At 43.8% G+C, this 23,000-nt stretch overlaps 1 protein-coding gene across 7 annotated transcripts; it reads left to right on the top strand.

Moving 5' to 3' along the window:
- The first annotated feature begins 442 nt into the window (after positions 1-442).
- On the top strand, positions 443-22,767 carry LOC147916750 (uncharacterized). 7 transcript variants are annotated; one of them, XR_015552420.1, is made up of 4 exons: positions 443-9,916; positions 10,844-10,966; positions 11,555-11,732; positions 15,393-22,767. XR_015552420.1 is itself a non-coding variant. In XM_087431794.1 (4 exons), exons 2-4 carry the CDS (start codon positions 9,407-9,409, stop codon positions 11,678-11,680), a joined length of 759 nt encoding a protein of 252 aa, XP_087287920.1. In that variant the 5' UTR covers positions 443-8,857; positions 9,201-9,406; the 3' UTR covers positions 11,681-13,763. The 7 variants fall into 4 exon arrangements, 3 of the variants coding, with proteins under 3 accessions (XP_087287920.1, XP_087287921.1, XP_087287919.1); XM_087431794.1 differs by lacking the exon at positions 15,393-22,767 and having other exon boundaries at positions 443-8,857; positions 9,201-9,916; positions 11,555-13,763; XR_015552421.1 differs by lacking the exon at positions 11,555-11,732.
- The last annotated feature ends 233 nt before the right edge of the window (positions 22,768-23,000 follow it).

Raw genomic sequence — 23,000 nt, forward strand, 5'->3', positions numbered from 1 at the left:
AGCCCATGGGGATCCCCCTGCAGAGGGAGTGGAACTGTTGTGAGGGTACTTTCAGCAAGCTAGCCCCTCAGGAGAGCAGAGAGTGACAGTGAGGTGAGAGACTTCTGAGATCGGGGAGGCGAAAGTAAGCGCCCCTCCCCCACCTGCCCACCCACCCAGCACTTCAGCACAGCAGTGCTTCAGTTCAGCCACACCCCCAGAGGCAGCGGCTCCCCAAAGCCCTGGTATCCATGGTGGCAGTGCACCCACACCCTGCCCCCAGAGGCAGTGGCCCCCAGGTGCCCAGGCCCCACCAGCGGCAGTAGCGTGCCCGTGACCAGGCCCCAGAGGCAGCGGCCCCCCAGCACCTGGGCACCAGCAGCAGTGACCTCCCAGCATCCTGGTGGTACCAGTGGTGGCCGCGTGCCCGTGCCCTGCCCCCAGAGGCAGCAGCCCCCAGGCACCCAGGCCCCACCAGTGGCAGCAGCATGCCCATGCCCTGCCCCCTGAGGCAGTGGCCCCCAGGTGCCCAGGCCCCACCAGCAGTGGTGGTGTGGCCATGCCCTGCCCCCAGAGGCAGCAGCCCCCAGGCACCCGGGCCCCAGCAGCAGCAATCTTCTAGTGCCCTGGCCCCACCAGTGGCGGTGGCATGCCCATGCCCCAGCACCAGAGACAGCAGCCTCCAAGTGCCTGGGCAAACAGCGGTGGCAACAATGCACCTGTGCCCAGGCCCCAGAGGTGATGGCCCGTGGTACCCAGGCACCAGCAGCAGTGACCTCCCAGTGCCCAGGCCCCAGCAACTGCGACCTCCCAGTGCCACAGCCCCACCAGTGGTGGCGGCTTGCCCATGCCCAGACACCAGAGGCAGCGACCCCAGGCACCCAGGCACCAGTGGCGGTGACCCCCCAGCGCCTGGGCCCCACCAGTGGTGGCAGTGTGCCTGCACCCAAGCCCCAGAGGCAGCAGTCCCCCAGTGCCCGGGCTTCAGCGGTGGCATCACATCTGTTCCCAGGCCCCAGCGACGGCGACCCCACAGCGCCCCAGCCCCACCAGTGGTGGGGTGTGCCTGGGCCTCTGCATCAGAGGTGGTGGGAGCTTAGGCCCCACCAGGCCACAACCCCAGCTGCTCCAGCTTGACCATGCCATGGCCCCAGCTCCTTCAGCTCGACTGTGCCCCAGCCCCAGCTGCTTTGGCTTGGACACACTCAAGCTCCAGCTAACTTGGTGCCAGCAACTTCGGACCAGCGGTGCTCCAGCTCCTGCCTCTTCAGCCCAGCAGTGCTTCAGCTGCAGCTGCTTCAACCCACCTGCACCTGAGCCCCAGCTGCTTCAGCCTAGCCACACTCCAGTCCCAGCTGTTCCCACACTTCACTCCCAGCAGCCTCTGCTCAGCTGCACCTCAGCTCAGCTGGGAGCCGACCAGAGCGCCCGCGGATCGAAGAGGGCACAGAATACACAGCTCTCAACCCCGACTCAGTGGCAGCAAGAAAAAACTGACACTATATATTTTCACTATGAGGAAAAATAAGCAACACCGACAGGCACCATGTAAAAATGTATCAAATCTCCAGACAAAAAGGAAAATGACAAGCACTCAGAAATCATCCCAAAAAGCACAGAAATGTATAACCTGAATGACAGAGAATTCAAAATAGCCATCATAGGGGCTGGCCTGATGGCATAGTGGTTAAGTGCGCACGCTCTGCTTCGGCGGCCTGGGGTTCACAGGTTCTGATCCCGGGAGTGCACCAATGCATTGCTTGTCAAGCCATGCTGTGGCAGTGTTCCATATAAAGTACAGGAAGGTGGGCATGGATGTTAGCCCAGGGCCAATCTTTCTCAGCAAAAAGAGGAGGATTGGCAACGGATGTTAGCTCAGGGCTAATCTTCCTCACAAAAAAAAAAAATAGCCATCATAAAAAAGATCCTGAAATACAAGAAAACACAGATAGACAATTCAATGAAATCAGGAGCTTCTTAACAAAAGAGAATGAAACTATAAAGAAAAACCAATCAGAAATCTTAGAGATGAAAAACACAATAGAGGAGATAAAGACAAATATGGAAGCCTTAAGCATCAGGGCTGATAGTATGGAGGAAAGAATTAGCAATATTGAGGACAGCAATACAGAAATGCTCCAGATGGAGGAGTAAAGAGAACTAAGACTAAAAAGAAATGAAGAAACTCTCTGAGAAATATCTGACTCAATTAGGAAATCCAACGTAAGGATTATAGGTATTCCAGCGGGAGAAAAGGGGGAAAAAAGAGCAGAGAACTTGTTCAAAGGGGTAATAGCTGAGAACATCCCAAACCTGGGGAAGGAGCTGGAAATACCAGTGAATGAAATAAATAGATCTCCTAAATATATCAACATGAAAAGACCCTCTCCAAGGCATATAGTAGTAAAGCTGGCAAAAGTCAACAACAAAGAAAAAATATTAAGAGCAGCTAGACAAAAAAAAAAAATAACGTAAAAAAGGAAGTCCTATCAAGCTCTCAGCCGATCTCTCGACAGAAATATTACAGGATAAGAGAAGGTGGAATGATATATTCAACATTCTGAAGGACAAAAACTTTCAGCTAAGAATACTCTATCCAGCGAAAATATCCTTCAGATATGATGGAGAAATAATAACTATCCCAGATAAACAACAGCCAAGGGAGTTCGTTGCCACAAGACTCCCACTACAAGTGCTCAAGAAGGCCTTTGTACCTGAGAAAAAAAAGGGAAAGGGGATTCGAAGTTGTGAACAAGGAGGAAAATAGGTCAACAAAACCAGAAAAATGCAGGCTCCCTATCAGAATAGATTAGCAAACAATTATAAAACCGAAGATCAAGGGAAGAAAAACACCAAAAATAAATATAACCTCATCACTTTAAACACAAATTCACAACACAAGAGGGAATAAGATGTGACAACAATAACTTAGAAGGGGAAGAAGAAAGGGATGGAATCAATTTAGTCTAAGGGAATAAGAGGCCATCAAAAAATGGACTATCACATCCGCAAGATTTTTTATACAAACCTCATGGTAACCACTAAACAAATAATCAGAGCAGAGACACACGCAATAAAGAGAAAACTAAGAGAACCCCCATACAGAAAAAAGAAAACTGAATTACCAAACTGAATTAGTAGTCCAAAACACACGGGACGAGAAAAAAAGAAATGCAAAAAATCCTGGAAAATGAGTGATAAAATAGCAACAATAAGCCCCCATCTATCAATAATTACCCTAAATGTAAATGGACTGAACTCTCCAATCAAAAGACAAAGAGTGATGGGATGGATTAAAAAACAAGACCCGGGGCCGGCCCAGTGGCGCAAGCAGTTAAGTGCACGCACTCCGCTGCGGCGGCCCGGGGCTCACAGGTTCGGATCATGGGTACACACCAACACACCACTTGTCAAGTTATGCTGTGGCAGCCTCCCATATAAAGTGGAGGAAGGCAGGCATGGATGTTAGCCCAGGGCCAGTCTTCCTCAGCAAAAAAGAGGAGGATTGGCAGATGTTAGCTCAGGGCCGATCTTCCTCACAAAAAAAAAAAAACAAGACCCAACAATATGCTGCCTCCAGGATAAACATCTCAGCTCTAAAGACAAACACAGGATCAGAGTGAAAGGATGGAAGACAATACTCCAAGCTAATGGCAAACAATAGAAAGCAAGTGTTGCCATACTTATATCAGACAAAGTTGACTTCAATATAAAACAGATAATGAGAGACAAAGAGGGGCAATATATAATGATAAAAGTGACACTCCACCAAGAAGACATATCACTTTTAAATATACATGCACCAAACACAGGAGCACCAAGGTACATAAAGCAACTATTAACAAACCTAAAAGGAGATATTAACAACAACGCAATAATAGTAGGGGATCTTAACACCCCACTTACATCAATGGATAGATCATCCAGACAGAAAGTCAATAAGGAAATAATGGACTTAAATGAAAAACTAGACAAGATGGACTTAATAGAATATAGAGAGCACTCCATCCAAACACAGCAGATTACACATTCTTCTCAAGTGAGCATGGAACATTCTCAAGGATAGACCATATGTTGGGAAACAAGGCATGCCTCCATAAATTTAAGAAGAATGAAATCATAACAAGTATCTTTTCCGACCATAATGCCATGAAGCTAGAAATCAACTACAAGAAAAAAACCAGGAAAGTGAGAAGTTGTGGAGACTCAATAACACACTACTAAACAACCAATGGATCATTGATGAAATTAATGAGAAATCAAATCATATCTGGAGACAAATGAAAACAAAAATACACCATACCAACTCATATGGGATGCAGCAAAAGCGGTCCTGAGAGGGAAACTCATAGCAATACAGGCCCACCTTAACAAACAAGAAAAAGCCCAAATAATCAACCTCAAACTACACATAACAGAATTAGAAAAAGAAGAACAAACAAAGCCCAAAGTCAGCACAAGGAGGGAAATAATAAAAATCAGAGCAGAAATAAATGAAATTGAAATCAAAAAAGTAGTAGAAAAGATCAATGAAACAAAGAGCTGTTTATCTTTAAGAAGATAAACAAAATTGACAAACCCTTAGCCAGGCTCACCAAGAAAAAAAGAGAGAAGGCTCAAATAAATAAAATTAGAAATGAAAAAGGAGAAATTACAACAGATACCACTGAAATATAAAAGATTATAAGAGAACACTATGAAAAACTATATGCCAACAAATTGGACAATCTAGAAGAAATGGATAAATTTCTAGACTCATACCACCTCCCAAAACTGAATCAAGAAGAAATAGAGAAGCTGAACAGACGAATCACAAGTAAAGAGATTGAAACAGTCATCAAAAACCCCCCAAAAAATAAAAGTCCAGGACCAGATGGCTTCTCTGGAGAATTTTACCAAACATTCAAAGAAGATTTAATACCTATCCTTCTCAAACTATTCCAAAAAATAGAGGAAGATGGACCACTTCCCATCACATTCTACGAGGCCAACATCACCCTGATACCAAAGCCAGACAAGGACAACACAAAGAAGGAAAACTACAGACCAGTGTCCCTGATGAATATAGTTGCAAAAATCCTCGACAAAATGTTGGCCAACCGAATACAGCAATACATTAAAAAGATCATACACCATGATCAAATGGGATTTATACCAGGGACACAGGGATGGTTCAACATCCGCAAATCAATCAATGTGATACACCACATTAACAGAACAAGGAATAAAAACCACATGATCATCTCAATAGATGCAGAGGAGGCATTTGACAACATCCAACATCTATTTATGATAAAAAAAAAAAACTCTCAACAAAATGAGTACAGAAGGAAAGTACCTCAACATAATAAAGGCCATATATGACAAACCCACAGCCAACATCATACTCAACAGGGAAAAACTGAAAGCCATCCCTCTGAGAACAGGAACAAGACAAGGGTGCCCACTCTCACCACTCTTATTCAACATAGTACTGGAGGTTCTGGCCAGAGCAATTAGGGAAGAAAAAGGAATAAAAGGAATCCAAATAGGCAACGAAGAAGTTAAACTCTTGCTGTTTGCAGACAACATGATTTTATATATAGAAAACCCCAAAGAATCCATTGGAAAACTATTAGAAATAATCAACAACTACAACAAAGTCGCAAGGTTCAAAATCAACTTATAAAAATCAGTTTCATTTCTATACTCTGATGATGAGCTAACAGAAACAGAACTCAAGAAGACAATCCCATTTACAATTGCAACAAAATGAATAAAATATGTACGAATATATTTAACCAAGGAGGTGAAAGACCTATACAATGAAAACTATAAGACATTACTGAGTGAAATCAATGATGACATAAAGAAATGGAAAGACGTCCCATGCACAAGGATTGGAAGAATAAACATAGTTAAAATGTCCAGGGCCGGCCCCGTGGCTTAGCGGTTAAGTGCGTGTGCTGCGACGCAGGCTGCCCGGGTTCGGATCCCGGGCGCACACAGACGCACTGCTTCTCCGGCCATGCTGAGGCCGCGTCCCACATACAACAACTAGAAGAATGTGCAACTATGACTTACAACTATCGCTTGGGGCTTTAGGGGAAAAATAAATAAATTAAAAAAAAATTTTAAAATGTCCAAACTACCTTAAGCAATCTACAGATTCAATGCAATCCCAATCAGAATCCTAAGGACATTCTTCACAGAAATAGAAGAAAGAATCCTAAAATTCATATGGGGCAACAAAAGACCCCAATTAGACAAAGCAATCCTGAGAAAAGAGAACAAAGTTGGAAGCATCACAATTCCTGACTTCAGAATATACTACAAAGCTATAATAATTCAAACAGCACGGTACTGGTACCAAAACAGACATACAGATCAATGGAACAGAATTGAAAGCCTAGAAATAAAACCACACATCTACGGACAGCTAATCTTCAACAAAGGAGCTAAGAACATGCAATGGAGAAAGGAAATTCTCTTCAATAAATGGTGATGGGAAAACTGGACAGCCACATGCAAAAGAATGAAAATAGACCATCTTCTTTCTCGATACACAAAAATTAACTCAAAATGGATCAAAGACTTGAAAGTAAGACCTGAAACTATAAAAATCCTGGAAGAAAACATAGGGAGTACACTCTTTGACATTGGTCATAGAGGGATCTTCTCAAATTCCATGCCTACATGGACAGGGGAAACAAAAGAAAAAATAAACATGTGGGACTTCATCAGACTAAAGAGCTTCTGCAAGGCAAGTGAAACCAGGATCAAAATGAAAAGACAACCCATCCACTGGGAGAAAGTATTTGCAAAGCATATATCCAACAAGGAGTTAATCTCCCTTGTCGGGGTTAATCTCCTATAAAGAACTCACACAACCGAACAACAAAAAAACAAACAACCCGATCAAAAAATGGGCAGAAGATATGAACAGACATTTTTCCAAAGAAGATATATGGATGCCAATAGGCACATGAGATGATGTTCAGCATCACTAATCATCAGGGAAATGTAAATCAAAACTACACTAAGATATCATCTTACACTGTTAGAATGGCTATAATCACCAAGACAAAAAATAGCAAATGGAGAGGATGTGGAGAAACAGGAACCCTCATTCACTGCTGGAGGGAGTGCAAACTGTTGCAGCCTCAATGGAAAACAGTATGGAGATTCCTCAATTAAGAATAGAAATACCTTATGATCCAGCTATCCCGCTGCTGGGTATTTATCCAAAGAACCTGAAATTAACAATCCAAAAAGGCTTATTTACCTCTATGTTCGCTGCAGCACTATTCACAACAACCAAGACATGGAAGCAACCCAAGTCCCTCGACTTATGATTGGATAAAGAAGATGTGATATATATATACAATAGAATACTAAGCCATAACAAAAGACAAAATTGTCCCATTTGCAACAACATGGATGGACCTGGAGGGTATTATATTAAGTGAAATGAGCCAGGTGGAGAAAGACAAACTCGGCATGATTTCATTCATGCATGGAAGATAAACTAACACAACGACAGAGAGAACTGTTTGATGGTTACCAGGGGAAAGGGGTTGGGGGCTGCGCACAAAGGGTGAAGGGACGCGTTTATATGGTGACTGACAAACAATAATGTACAACTAAAAGTTCACAATGTTATAAACTATTATGACATCAATTAAAAAAAAATCTTTATCCTGAGTCTGATCCAGCCTCTGGATCCAGTAGTCAATTCGCAGGAAAATGAAGAGAACAGAAGGATGTGTTGAACTGCACCATGTGAATGCAACCTGCAAAGTCCGGACTGGACAACTCTACAGGGGAAATGGCTCAGGTTCTTCCATGGATACATTACAAGGAAAAGAAAAAGATGGAGAAGGAACCTACAGATTAAAAAAGATTTAAAAGACATCAACAAAATGAGTGAGACTAATCTCTAGCGTCTAGAGAGGCACATTTGCTGATAAAAACTATAAAGAAACTCAAAGAGAGTAATTACTATAAAAGTCAGGACAGTGGGTACTTTCAGAAGGAGAGAGGTGTTGAGATTGGAAAGAGGCACAGGGAGGGTATTCTGGGGCGGCTGGAAAAGTACAATTTCTTGGCCTGGATGGTAGTTACAAGGGTATTCATTTTATAATAATTCACTAAGCTTCACATTTGTTTTGTGTCATTTTCTATATATTGGAGATTTGATTCAAATCAAGAACTTGTAACTCCAAGGCTCAAGGCTACAGCCTGCGGAGGGGAAATCGGCCAGGTAGAAGAAAGAAAAGCTCTGGGGGCCGCTGGTCACAGCTGGGTTTGGGAATGTGTCCCAGGCGGCCGTGCAGGGGACTCACTGAAGGGGGCGCTGCAGGCACACTGGGACCAAGGAAAGGAGTGCAGTTCCTGGACCTGGCTCCAGCGACGCCCAGAGGCCTCTCTCTCCCTTCCCAACTCAGGACCGGAGAGCGAGGGAGGGAGAGCGGGACAAGCCCCGCGCAGAGTACCCTTGACCGCTGGTGCGCAGTGGCCGCAGAGCTGGCGGTCAGCGGGCCCCGCGCAGGGCAGGACCCGGCCCAGCCAACTGGACCCGCGCGCTCGTGGGGAGCGGAGCCGGGGGCTGCGGGGATCCGGGCTCGGGGTCAGGTGGGCAGGCCCGGGCGCGCAGCCGAGGACCCGGAGAACCAGCCCCGCAGGCAGCCCGGCGCGGGAGGGCGGAGGCGGCGAGCAGCGGCCTGCAATCCCCTGAGCCTCTCCAGCTACCGCGTCCGGGAGGAGGCGGCCCACCCGGTGCGGCGGGTGGCTCCTTTGGTCGGACCGACCCGGTTTCTCTCCAGGCCTCGGCTCGCAGTCGCCAACGGGAAACCTGGGCGGACTGCGGACTCCCAGCCGGACTCTGGGCTCCGGAGCTGTGAGTGCCGGATTTGGGTCAGCCCCGCCGCCCCGGCTTCCCCTGCACCCACACCTTCCAGGCCAGGAGGGAGGGTGGCAGCCAGCCGGAGGATCGAGGCCAGGGCGCCCCGCTGTCCCCAGGCATCAAGGTCCCCAAGGCGGGCCAGGGTTGGTGGCGCGGGGACAGAGGAGGCTGGAATTGGGGCTGATGGGCTTCCCTAGGGACGGGCGGAGTGGGAGAGGCGGCTCGGCCCGCCTGCCCTTCTCCGAACACTGCCTTCGCGGATTGGGCGCTCGAGGCCGCGGGCGGGACTGGGTCCCGCAGTGCCAGCGCCTCCAAAGGCCACCCCCGCCATCCCCAGGGAGGAAGCCGGGCAGAGAGCGCGCCCAGGAGGAGGCGTCTACGCGGGTATACGTCACTCCGCCCACCTACTTACACAACCACCCAACCAGGTGACACCTCGAAACCTGCCCCTGCCCCCCAACCCCTCGCTGCGGGCGAGATGCCAAGAGAAGACAGTAAAGGACAGCCAGGCGCGGGGCCCAAGGCCGTCCTCCGCATGCGGGGATGCGCCCCTCCCTGGGCCTAGGATTCCTCCACTGGCTGATGGGAGCAAAGCGGGGTCATCGGGGCGGGCTAGGGTCGGCCACCGCTTTCATCCTCCAGCCAGCCAGTGTAGAGGCGCCCAGGGGCAGGCGCTGGGCTGGGAGTCCCACTAAGGACGGGCTCCCGCCCTCCCCCGGCTCCTGGACGGGTTTGAGCTGGTCTTGGGGGCAGAAGGGCGAGTCAGCCCTGCTCGGCAGCCTCCGAAGAGGTTACAGCACGGCGTGGGCCAGAGGGAGGGGAGGACACACCAGTGGCCCTGAACAGCGAAGTGTCCTAGAAAATGAGCAGGGCGGCGCCGGGGCTCTCCCACCCCACCTCCGACGTCCTCCGAGGCCGCGTCCTTCCCCTCCTTCCGCTTGGACCTCTGTCTTCAACGTTCTTCTGTTCCCTTCCTCAAAGGACATCGCTCCCGGGACTGCGGCGCCCGGCCCCCTCCGGCCGCCTCCCGAGCTCTCCGTCCATCGCCGCCTGGTAGATCCGCCTGGGACTGGGAGTCGGGCGCGGTTCTGAGGGCTGGGGAGCGGCGCGGGCGAGGCCGACTCGGTCCCTTCTCTCCTGCAGCCTCCAATCATGGGGGCGGGGGGCAGCAGAACCGGCACGTCTACTTATAATATGCCAGGTGGTGACAAGTGCCTGGAGAACCAGGCCATGGGACGGGGACAGGTGTCCTAGACGGAGCAGGAGCATTCTCGCTGTTTATCTGTTTCTACCTTGTGAATGTTGGACCATGTATATTTCTTTCTATTCCAAATACTATTTCGAAGAGAAAATATTTCAAAATAAACAATAATAAATAAGACGGTAGGGGTCATCAATACATAAAATATGATATAATTTATGTGAAGAAGTAGCAAAACTTTATTTCTTTATAAAACTGTATTTCAAGGCCAGAAGACATCCCAAATGGTTATGGAGGTTCTTCTGAGGAGAGGAGCCAGATTGGAAGGAGAGGGGGTCAGTGGGACTCCAGCTTTATCACTGTGGTTTTTATTTTTACTAAAAGGAAAAAAAAAAAGGAATTTATTTTATGCATTGTTTGTGAAACTGAATATTTGTATTTAGTAGAATAACCTGAAGAAAACAGGAAAAAGCATTTATCCTGGAGAGGACTCCCTGAGAACTGAGCCCCTGTCACGCCCACAAGTGCTTTTAAGGAAAGGGGCGTGGGCAGAACCTTCCTGGTCAGTGGCAGCTTCGCTGACTGGCACAGGCGCCTTTTGAAGTGAGAACAGAGAGGGGCGTAGATGGAACAGGGAAGCCGTAGGAGGGGAAGTGACAGAGGACAGGGGAGTTGTGGGAATGGCTGGACTGCTGGCAGGGGACTGATGCACACGTGCTCCTGAGGGCTGGTCACCACTGCTGAGATGTGTCCTGACTTCTCATGTCTCCATCCCTAAGGAACCTGAGAGGGTCGCTGTCCTGTGCAGCCTGAGAGGGCCTAAGGAGCATGTCCCCGCAGGTGGAGTGAAGAGCAGGACAAGGGCTCCTGAGGAACAGAGTGTGAGCACACCAAGGCCCAAAGTGAGTACGTTCTGTCACAGTTTGGGTCACTTGTAGCTGAGAGGAGGGAAAAGTTTGAGAGGCAGTGAAAACAAATCATATGGGCCTTTAAATGTTAAGGTGAGATGTTCAGACTTCCAGAAGGAGTGGACAGCCATGGCCAGTTCTGTAGGGCAGGAGCAGTTTCAGAGCTAGGCTGCAGACTCATGCGTCTGGAAGCTGGAGAAGATGGTTTGCCTAAGGGCGAGCCAAGACTGGTTTGGCACCAGCACAAGAGCCCCAGTGAAGCGTGAGATGGACCTGAATGAGGCGGTGGGGATGGAAAAGCAGGAGTCAGTCTGGCAGATGCTGTGGAGGCCAGTGTTATAGGGACTGATGTGGGAGGAGATGTGGGTCAGGCTTGTGGAATCATGTGGGGAAGGCCACTCAGGCTACTAGTAGGGGGAAAGGGGGTATTTTCTGTAAAGGCAGAAATGAAGCGGAGGCAGGCCTCATGGGAGCAAGGCCAGGGTCTGGAAATCATTAAGATGGGAGGAGGCTCCACTCTGCATGTGTGTGGGGTCCATGTCTCTCCTTTCTGTGACTCTACCCTGTTCTCCATGGTTCCAGGTTTCTGCTCCCTGTGATTCCATCTTGCAGTGGTCCAGGGTTGCCATGGCACCAATTCTGACCTCTCATCTCTGTGGCCTGGAAGTTCCCATGCTCCACACTTCTGAACACAGATTGGGGTCTTGACATTGGAATACTTGGCCAGCATTGGGCCACACGTACATGTGTCTACTTTTGGGTGAGGTCACCCAGGCTGCCCCTCCCTGAGTTTTGGCAAAGCAGATTAGGTCAGAAGTTGAATGACATATCTGCTAGAGATGCCAAAGAGAACAGCAGGGACAACCCATTCTTACTGGAAGATGTTGCTGCAATTCACTGAAAGCAAAACATGAGGGGGAGCATTTGATGAAGTTTAACACCAGGTCATAATGTTCTAAAAAATCTACATCAGACATTATTGTCAAAGGGGAAATGTTAAAATTCCTTTAAAACCAGAAATATATAAAGGATGACCACAATCGCTACCTCTACTCAATATTATATTGGTGATCCTAGCCAGTGCAGTAAGAGAAGAAAAAGAAAATGAATGTGTAAAAAAATGGAAAGGCAGAAGCAAAACTGTCACTACACAGGTGATATTATTGTCTAATAGAAAACCAAAGAAATCTATCGACAAATTATTATAATAATAAGAGCTTATATAAAAATCAATCTCATTTCTATACACCAACAGCAATTAGAAAACAATCCTAAAAATAGTACTGTTTCCATTAGGAACAAAGAAATACAAGGTATCAGTGGAAAAATCTTACAAAAAATGTGTGACACCAGTATGGAAAAATTTAAAGCCTCTATTGTAATACGTAAAAGACCTACATAAATACAGGAATATACCATGTTCTTAGGAAAGCTCAATATTGAAAGAGGTCAATTTTTCCCAATTTGACTATTTAGAGAGTCAATGTAATTTTAAATGAAACCCCAATAGGGTCTTTTTAAGGAACTTGACAGGCAGATTCTGAAAGTTAATTGGAAAAGCAAAGGCCTAAGAAGAGTCGAGTAGCGAAGACGTAGGGTGGAGAAGGAGAATGAAGGACCCACTTTACCAGATATCAATATTTATTATAAAGCTACTGTAATTAAAAGTGTGGTGTTGGCAAGAGGATAAATAATAGACTAATGGAACAGAATAGATTGCCCAGAAACCGCCTCAGAAGAATATGAAACCTTGATATATATGACAAAGGGGGTGTTGAAGACTGTATTAGTTTCCTGTGGCTGCTGCAAGAAATCACCACAAACTTAGTGGCTTAAAGCAACACAAATTTATCATTACACAGTTCGGGAGGTCAGATCTCTAACGTGTCTACAGGGCTGTGCTCCTTTTGGAGGCTCTAGGGAAGAATGCATTGTTATGCCTTTGCCAGCGTCTAGAGGCTGCCTACATTCCTTGGCTCATGACCCCTTTCTCTTTCTTCAGAGTGCATCACTCCCATCTTTGAACTCTGCTTCTGTCTGTCCATCTCTCTGACTCTAAGTCTACTTGTTCCTGTCATGAGGACCCCTCTAATTACATTGGGCTCACCCACGTCATCCAAGATAATCTTCCCTTCTCAAGATCCTAACGTAATCATACCTGCGAATTCCCTTTGCTATATAAGGTAACATATTCACAACTTCCAGGGATTAGGAAGTGGACATTTTTGGGGAGCCATTACGCAGACTACCCCAAAGACCAACAGAGAAGGGACAGAAATGGTGCTGGGACAATTGGTTATTCATATGCAAAAAGTGAAATTTGTAACAGAAAAATAAATTCCAAATAGATCAAACACTTAAGTGTGAAAAACAAAGTTTAATACTTTTAGAAGATAATATAGGAGAATGTCTTTATCAACTTGGGTAGAGAAGGATTTATTGAACAGTATAAAAAAGTTCTAATCATGAAAGATTAATAAATGCAACTACATTAAAATTAAGAACTTCTGTTTGTTAAAAGACACTGTAAAGAAAGTGAAAAGTCAAGCCACAAACTGGGAGAAGATATTCACAACATACATAACTAGAAAAGGAGTAGTATTGAGAGCAAAGAAATAACTATAACAGTCAATAAGGAAAAAACAAACAACACAGAAAAATGGGCGAAAGACCAGTGGTCCATAAATATGCTCCAGCTCATTAGTAATGAGGAAAATGGAACTTAAGATGACAATGAGATACCATTTTGTACCCACCAAATTAGAAAAAATTTTAAAACCTGATAGTTCAAAGTGCCGGGGAGTGGGGGGACATGGGGCGAGGGGGGCACCTTTAACTGCAGGTGAGAGTATAAATTGGTACAACCACTTTGAAAAACAATTTGACAGTATTTTGTAAAACTGAATGTGTACATATCCCATGAGCTGGATATTCCACTCCTGGGTATATATCCTAGAGAAACTCTGGCACAGGTGCACAAGGAGATATTTGCAAGATGGATCATAACAGCATTCTTTGAAATTTAAAAAAAAAAATTCTGAGAGCAACCTGTATTTCCATGGATGTGCTAATGCATAAGTAAATTGTGAAAAATTCGTGTAATGGAATATTATCTAGCTGTGAATAGAGATGACCTACAGTTACATGCAGCAATAAAGATGAACCTTTGAAACATAAAGTGAATGAAAAAACAAAAGACAGTCTCAGAAGACAACACACTATAGGACACTATTTTTATAAATCTCAAAAACAATCAAAACTGAACAACATGTTCAGAGATATATTCATATTAGGTAACACTATTTTTAAAAGCATGAGAAGGATAAACACAAAATTCAAGGCAGTAGTTATCTCTGAGGGAGTAGCAAGGTGGGAGCAGTTGGCAAAGTAGGGGTCATGTTCTAGATCTAAAATTTGGGGTATGTTTGCATATATTTATTTTATTAGCATTATAACTTACACATACATTATATTTTTAAAAAGATAAGTCCTGGTTCATTAAAATTAAGTACTTACATTAAGCGAAAGACAACATTAATAGGCAAACCAGCTACCTGGAGAATAGATTCATAGTACATATATCTGTCAAAAGAACACCTACATATCAATGAGAAAATGACAGACAATTAGAAAATGGGCAAAAGACTTGAACAGGCACTTCATAAAGAGGATATCCAAATGGCCAATAAGCACATGAAAAAGTGCTCAACCTCATCACTCACGGGGGAAATGCAAATTAAAACCTCAGTGAGATACCACGACATACGAGACAGGGCAGCTAAAACGTAAAAGACTGACAAGATTAAGTGCTGACAAGAATATGGAGCACCCAGAAATGTCATTAATTGCCAGAGAGAGGGTAAATTGGTTTACCCACTTTGAAAAACTGTTAGATGTTATCTACTAAAGTTAAACAAATGCCCAACCCTATGTTCCAGCAATTCAGTCCTAGATATTTACCCCAGAGAAATGAATGCACATGTCCACGAAAGACATGTACAAGAACGCACATGACAGCTTTATTCATAATAACCCCAAACTGGAAACAACCTGCACATTCATCAACAAGGTCAATCAATTGTGGCATATTCATACAATACAGAACAGATTACTGATACACACAACAACATGTATGAATCTATGACATGTCAAGCAAAAGAAGTCAAACACATACATGCTGTGTAAATCCATATATATTAAGTTCAAGGACAGGTTAATTAATCTATGATGATAGAAGTCAATCTATGCTGATAGAAGTCAGAATAGTGTTCCTCGTGGTGCCTAGGAAGGTGCACAAGGGAACCTTCTGGAATGATGGAAATGTTCTAGATCTTGATCTGAGTGGTGGTTACATGGTGTATACATATGCAAGTTTTTATAGCATTGTACAATTAAGATTTGTGTGTTCTATCATATATAGGTTATACTTGGAAAAAAAGACCTCTAGCATCTCCTTTCAACCAGGTTTCTCCTCTCCAGCATGCCCTGTATAAGAATTCTGGAACCCTTGACGTTTTGCCTGAGGAAAGACACTTGAATCACAGCAAACACAGCAAAGAAACTGCGTCTTATTAGGAACACAAAATGACACACAAGATGAACGAGAAACCAGCAGACAGTTGAGAGGAATGTGTTTCGCTGATGGAATGGAGATAAGTAGAACAGGAAAGCCGACTGCCTCATGAATCCTTTTGTTGATTCAACAGATACTTTTTGACTTTTTTCCATGTGCAGACATTGTGTAAAGTTCTCCTCTAAGGATGAGGCCGTCTTATTTACCTCTCAGCAGCAGAACTAGCTTGATCTTCCTCCTTCATAGGGACTCTGTTCCCCTCTGTACCTTCCTCATTGTCTCATCTTTCACCCTCTTCTCTGTGGACCTTTCACGTCTCATGAGTTTAGTTTACTTGGATTCAACCTTGGCCTATGAATCTATGAATCTTTCCAGCTTAGGCTCTTTCTAATAAGTGTCTGTCTCAGTCAGCTATAGCCGTGTAACAAAGTACACCAAAACTGAGTAGCTTAAAACAGCAGTCATTTTGTCAGTCAGGGATGGGTCAGGGATGTGAGCAGGGCTCAGGTGGCACAGTTTCTCCTCCACACAGTGTCTTCTGAGGCAGCTCAGCTAGGGCTGACGTCTTCTTAACGATGCCAACTCCTTGGGAATTACTTTAACACATCATCTCCTTTTCCGTTGAGCTCTTGTGAAAACTTTCAAATAATGGCTCCCACAATCCCTAAAAAAAACATAAACAGATGCTAAACCACGGCCATGGGCTTTGCACAGCATCAGGGGTCCTCTGTGTTTCTAAGAAACCGTGCTTAAGGAAACACACAGAGATGCTGTCCATTCTACAACTAGGAGACTAAGGCTGGTCTAAAAATATTTTATTTTCTTTGTTTTAAGAAAGGAAAGAAAGCTTCATCTTGAGTAAACTCCAGATTGGACAATTAAGTCAGTCCGTTCTCTTGGCCCTGTTCCCCACTACACCCGCTTCTTCCTGGATTTCTCATTCAGGCTAGATCTTCATAACACCAAAGCATCAGAACAAATGCAGGTGGAGCAAAACAGAACTAAACGTCAAAGACTGCACAGATGAAATACATCAGTCAGCTTCCAACGCAGCAGATGATTTCAGGAAACACCCACGGAGCAGAGACAGGAAATCCCTGTGCCCTTCAGAGCTTGCAGAGGCAGGGAGCTTCGCCGTCACAGGACAGCTTGGAGAAGTGGGTCGCAGCACTGCGTCAGCCCTTGTCTACTGCCTGTGGTCCTAGCCTTCTCTGGCCACAGCTCCCACATCTGTCGGTGTGACGATTGATGCAATGTGCACACACACAAAGGCCCTAGCACTATACACAGCACCTGACAGGTGTCCAGGAGATGTTGGCTTCTACCGGGACGCCTGGAGCAGCCCAGCCCTGCGGAGAGCTGGCCGTGCCTGCCCCCTTTATCAACCGTCATGGAACCAGCCCTTGGTAGGCCGTCCCCACTCGGCACCGCCCCCTGGAAAGGAGCTGTTCATTTCTCTACCACACAAGGCTGTACACACCTGTGGCTCGCCCCTATATATACATCTCTGTCAAGTCATTTTACGAGGTAGGAGATTTGATTAAAACACTGTTGTATTCATTTGATGTGTAGAAGAGATCTACATGTCATAAGTAACTCACCTTCCAGGCAAGGCCTAAAGTCAACCTCCATTCTTTTTCAACTTCACACTGCCATGCAAATTATTTAAGGGGCTGGCCCAGTGGCGTAGCGGTTAAGTGCGCGTGCTCCACTGCGGCGGCCCAGGGTTCGGATCCCGGGCGCACCCCAACGCACTGCTTGTCAAGCCATGCTGTGGCAGCGTCCCATGTAAAGTTAGAGGAAGATGGGCACGGATGTTAGCCCAGGGCAAATCTTCCTCAGCAAAAAAGAGGAGGATTGGCGACAGATGTTAGCTCAGGCTAATCTTCCTCACACACACAAAAAATTATTTATGAGTTAGTTTCTTCACCTTATGAACTCTTCAAGCATAGACCTGGAACCCCAGAACTGAAACATCAGCTCTTCTGGAAGTATCTAAAAATTGCGGGCTGTGCCAGGCCCATCTTAGGGGCTCAGTAAATGTTAGCAGTTTTATTAAAACATCCTCAAAACATCATCCTAGTTTGGAGAGGCAAGACGGGGTAGTCGTTGGGAAAATAAAAGGTGCTTAGAAAAGATGATTTATTTTACTCCATTTTACTTTCTGTTGTATGTGGTTTTGCTATGTCACTTACTCCTAAAACCCTAAAAATAAATGTTATGTTTAATATTAGTCCACTTAAACTATTTCTGGCTGTACATGGTAGATTGTGCAGAAATCCATGCTTACTATTTCAGAAGCTGTTTGCTGATCTAAAGGTTAAAGGCAGGATGTGGTTTCTGCAGGGTCTGGGATATATATATATAGTGACTGTTCAGTACAGGTGAGCTCTCTTTATGAAAATATGCTCACATTTTCACCTCGGATGACTGCAACAGAAGACAGAAAATGTTGGAGTACCAATATGTGCTAAAGTAATATTTGATTTGTATTGTTTTATTTTCCACAATATGCCATATAGCTAGAGTACTGATGACTGTAGCACTGAAACCCTGAAAGTTTATTTTTTATTATTTCAGTTTAGTCACCAAAAATTATTTGATGCTTCACGTGGCCAGTCATGCAAGAATTCACACTCAAGTACTTCAGAAACTGTTCCACGGTCTAAAGGTTCAACTCAGGATGTGGTTTCCACCCTGAAGCCAGTCCCAGCTGCCACTCACTTTACTTGTATAATTTGTTTTATCTCTTTCAAAGTAATATGTGTATATACCTTAAAAAGTCAAAAGTTTTATAATGGAAAAACAACGGATCCCTGGCTCTCCTCCAATGCACCCTGCTCCCCGTTCCCCAAAAGCCCCCACTTGCCACTTCTTCAGCTGTTTCTTCTGCCTGTTACCTCCATATTTCTAAACAATCTGCTTATACTGCTATTTCTTGATTTTTCCATTGACTGGCTACCCTAGAAGGTTAGGATTTCCTTCTCTTGTGTCCGCCCCACCCCACATACTTATCTTCCCAGCAGAGCTATATCACAGGTTTTGGTGAAATCAATATTTAGTATTCAATATTCATTATTACAGCCATGTAAATATTATTCCCAGATGAGCCATATATACTATACATGATGACATTTGTGCAACTTTCTGTTACCTCTAAGTTAATAGTTTCCTTAGTTTTCTTAGTATCTATCTCTAATTCATCCCAAATTGCCAACTGACATGTAAATTGCTTCTCAAAACATTCCAACCAATGAGGTAGCCTCTCAGCTTAATTTTTTTTTTGACTCTGTCCCTCCTGGAGTCTTCCCGCTTCTAATTACTCTCCTCCTTAGAACTTTACATGGTTTCTTCTTTACTGTAAGAAATCAGAATTTATTTTAGAAATTGGTCGAGATAAAAATTATAAGTTATCTAGGCTAGTTTCATCAGGACCCTGAGCATTCAAACATGAATAAGTCCTGCTTCCTGCCCTCAGCAAACTCAGCCTGGATGGGGAAACCCGTGAAACGGAAAGAGGCGAGGACACTTACAGACGCGGGGGATACAACGAGGGGTTGCCCCAAGGAGGACAGCGTGGGGCCTGGGACCCTGCCTGCCTGCCTTTGGAATCAGGCAGACCTGTGTTTGAATCCTGATTCTGCCCCTCCTGGACCTCAGGTAACCAACCTAGCCTCCCGAAACCTCGATTTATTTCTCTGTGAAATACAGATACCACTCACCCTTCAGGACGGTGCAGAGATGATAGCAGAGAAGAAGCGTGAAAGCACTTACACCACGTTAGACCCTTGAAATAACCGTGCCCTTCCATCTCAATTGTCGCAGTGGCAGAAGAACTCTCCAAATACCATCCAAAGGTCGCACACCTTAGGATTTGTTCCACTATTAATTGCATATGGCAAACAAAATCACCATAAATGTTTTGTACTTTTACAGTTTTGTAACTAGAGGAGTAAAAAGTTCAGTTTTACTAGAAGGTAATAACTTCATTTCAGTTCATGCCCATTTCAGAGCTCAGCTCCAGTTCTGCATGTCAGCAATTCCTTGTGGTGGTTCTAAGAAAAATCCCCCCAGTAAAAATTCTGATGTTTCATATCCTAAGAGAAGTATATGCTTTCAGTCAGCCATCAGTTAGTATTACTTGAAAGCTAAAGGGACAGTATGAAAAATGCAATGATCCTACGGCACCTCCCTCAGCTGGGCTTTCCAGCAGAGGGCGGGGCTCAGGCTGTGCGCTCTCCTGCTTTTCCTCCCCAAGTCGCGACTGTTGATCAGCATGTGATGGCCACGTTCTCCTCACATCCTTGCGCAGAGTAGCTTTGAGTTACACCCATGCTCCTGATGTTTTAAAACACTTTATACATCTTAAACTGTTTGGAAATTGATCCTGTTTTCAATCATATTCCCTCTTTTCTAGGGTAGTTTTAGAGGATCGAGACATTCAGTAAAAAGGTCTAAGAACCATTCCCAATTTTGCATTAATCTGTTTAAATGATGCTTGTTGAAATATGCATTACCTGTTAACTCCTCAAGAACTCTTAGTTGCAGATAACACATTAATTATATTCACCACCTGCCACCGACAATAAATAATAATCTGCTCCCACAAAGGTCAAGTTTCCACTGAGCTATTAGGACTATTTTAATTAAATTAGGTGGGGTTTGCTGGGACACTCTTGAATGTAACCAGATCATCGTTTAGGCACAGCTCGGTAAGTAGCACCCTCTGCAGACAGCTAGTAAGCAGCAATGCTAATAATACCAACTTTTGGTCTCTTCATTTGATTTTCTATCCTTTTAAATTTATGAAATGAACAAGTATATTCTCATTTTTAAAAAATCCAAATCAATACAGATTAAACAACCTTTGCCTTGACATCTTCCTCATCTCATCTTCCCCTAGAAATAATCGTTGTTATCAGTTTGATATATAGCCTTCCAGAATTTTTCTATCTATGCACTCCCAAGCATATATAGATATTATATAAATATATACTTTAACTGATTATGATACACTGTACACATTACTACGAACTTAAATTTCCACCTTAACAATATGACTCCAAGCTCTTGTTGGTACAACCAGAACAACGTGTGATATTTCAGCAGTTCCAAATGCTTGAAGACATTCAGGTAATTCAACCTTCCACTATTCTGATGTTGTAGAGAACATATTCATATTCACTCTGTGCACAAGGCAAATGTTTTCTCCAATGGATTGCTAGAAATAAAATTTCTGGGTCAAAGATAAACATCTTGAAAATTTCAATAGACACGGTTAAATTGACCTCTAAAAAGACTGTAACAATTTACACTCACACTCACAGTATATGGATGTGCACCTGTGACCCTACATCCTTACAAAATTGATGATATCAGTCTTTTAAGTTTTCGTGATGTGTGAAAATTACTGTAAGTCATTAATTGTAAAAATATTGATTGGGTGCCTACTACTATGTGTGAGGCACTGTTCTGGGCACTGGAATTTAGGAGTAATGCAAGAGAGAGGGCCCTGCCTCCGTGAAGCTTGCATACTAGTGGGGGAAAGAAATGATCAACAGATAAATAATAAAAATCTAATATCTGGCAATGAGAAGAGGTGGTGAGAAGTAGTTGGATTCTGGGCATCTGAAGATGATGATGGATGAATTCAATATAAAGGGATGTGGAGAGGGTCTAAGCCATTCCAAGTTTGGAGCACAGGAAATCAGTGAAAGAAAATGAGATATAAAAGGCTGATGGGGTAAGGACAGGTTGGAGGGACCCAGACATATTAGGTAGACAATGCCTACTAGACGTCCAAGGGGAAAGGGTGAGTAGGCACCTGGATGTATAAATTCAGGGAGAGGTTAGGATTGAAGGTATCAGTTTGGGAGTCATCTAACACATAGATCATATTCAAAGCCATGAGTTTAGATAAGACCACCAAGGGGTGAGGGAGGATAGAGGAGGGCCACAAATTGAGATCAGGGGCACTCAAGAAGCTTTTGTACATACACCCTGTTTGGTTTTTGTCCTAATATAAACTCAACTCGGTTGTGAGGTATTAACATTTTTATATATTGCTAAAATTGACTCACTAATATTTTATTTACTATTTCACATCTAAAATCATGAAGGATTGGATTATAAGTTTTATTCTTATAATGTCCTTGTCAGGTTTTGATATCATGGACAAAATGGTCCCATAAAATTGGTTGGTTGGGAAGTGTTTCCTTTTTTTCTATTCCCTTAAAGAGTTTGTGTAAGACTGTTATTTTTTTCATTAAATGTTGGAAAAGTCACCAGTAAAGGTAAATGGGCCTAGTGTTTTCTTTATAGGAAGGTTTATTATTTTTAACAGATTTATTGAGGTATAATTGACATACAATAAACTACATATACATAAAGTGTACAATTTGGTTAAGTTTTGACATAAATATTACCAATGAAAGCATCACCACAATAAAGATAATGAGCATATATATCAACCCCCCAAAGTTTCCTCATGCCCATTTGGAATCACTCCCTCCGCCGTTCCCACCCTCTGCAAATCCAGACAATCACCGATATGTGTGTTGTGTTTAGTTTACTTTGGCGAAGTGTTGAACTCTTTTGCCCATTTGCTACTGAGTTGTTTGTTTTCTTACTATTGAGTTTTGAGAGTTATTTATATATCCTGGATACAAGTCTTTTATCTGATAGGAGATTTGCAAATATTTTCTCCCCGTCTGTGGCCTATGTGTTCATTCTCTGAGCAATGTTCTTCTAAGAACCAAAGTTCTTAATTTTGATAAAGTCCAGCTTATCAATTTATTTATCATTAGAATTCTAGAAATCATTGCCTTATGTATTTTGAGGTCATATTATTTAGGTGAAAACAATTTTTTAAATCTACCTTGCAAATTGACCATTTTATCATTAGGAAATGACAATATAATGTTTATGATTCATGATACTTTTTGCCTTAAAGTTTCTCTGTTCCTTCTTCTGGACTAGCAAATCCCTCAGGGCAGAATTGTGAGTGCTGGGTTCTTCCTTCTCACCTTCTCTCAGTTAGGCCAAGTAATATCTTAATATCATGTTAGCTTTTCAATGCTTCTTAAAAAAGATTTTAAAAAATAGTTTTTCCAGCATTTTACTTGTCTTCAGCAGGATGTTTGGTCTAAACTCTTTTGTTGGCTGTTTGTTTTTTTAATTTACATCTACCATACTGCTAAACTATCTTTTTATTTCTAACAAATCCTCCATGGATTTATTTGCATTTTGTGTGTAGATAATCATATCATCTGCAGATAGTTTCAGGCTTAGTTTATTCCTTCCAAACTTTTATGTCTGTAATTATTTGTCTTGTCTTATCACACTAGCTAGGACCGCTAATATAATGTTAAAGTACTAACATTGGAAATCCTTGTTGTGTTTCTCACTTTAAAGCAAATGCTCTAGGATTTTACTATTAAGATAAATTTCTATAGG

Source organism: Ceratotherium simum, chromosome 6, assembly GCF_057802395.1.
Source record: "Ceratotherium simum simum isolate JZ-2026a chromosome 6, ASM5780239v1, whole genome shotgun sequence".
Taxonomy (NCBI): Eukaryota; Metazoa; Chordata; class Mammalia; order Perissodactyla; family Rhinocerotidae; genus Ceratotherium; species Ceratotherium simum.

Coding starts and splice junctions, on each gene's coding strand:
- LOC147916750 (XM_087431793.1), top strand. CDS start 9,407: ATGCGCCCCTCCCTGGGCCTAGGATTCCTCCACTGGCTGATGGGAGCA. Junction 9,917..10,843: donor TCTCCGTCCATCGCCGCCTG/GTAGATCCGCCT, acceptor TCCATCCCTAAG/GAACCTGAGAGGGTCGCTGT. Junction 10,967..11,554: donor TGAGCACACCAAGGCCCAAA/GTGAGTACGTTC, acceptor CCATGGTTCCAG/GTTTCTGCTCCCTGTGATTC.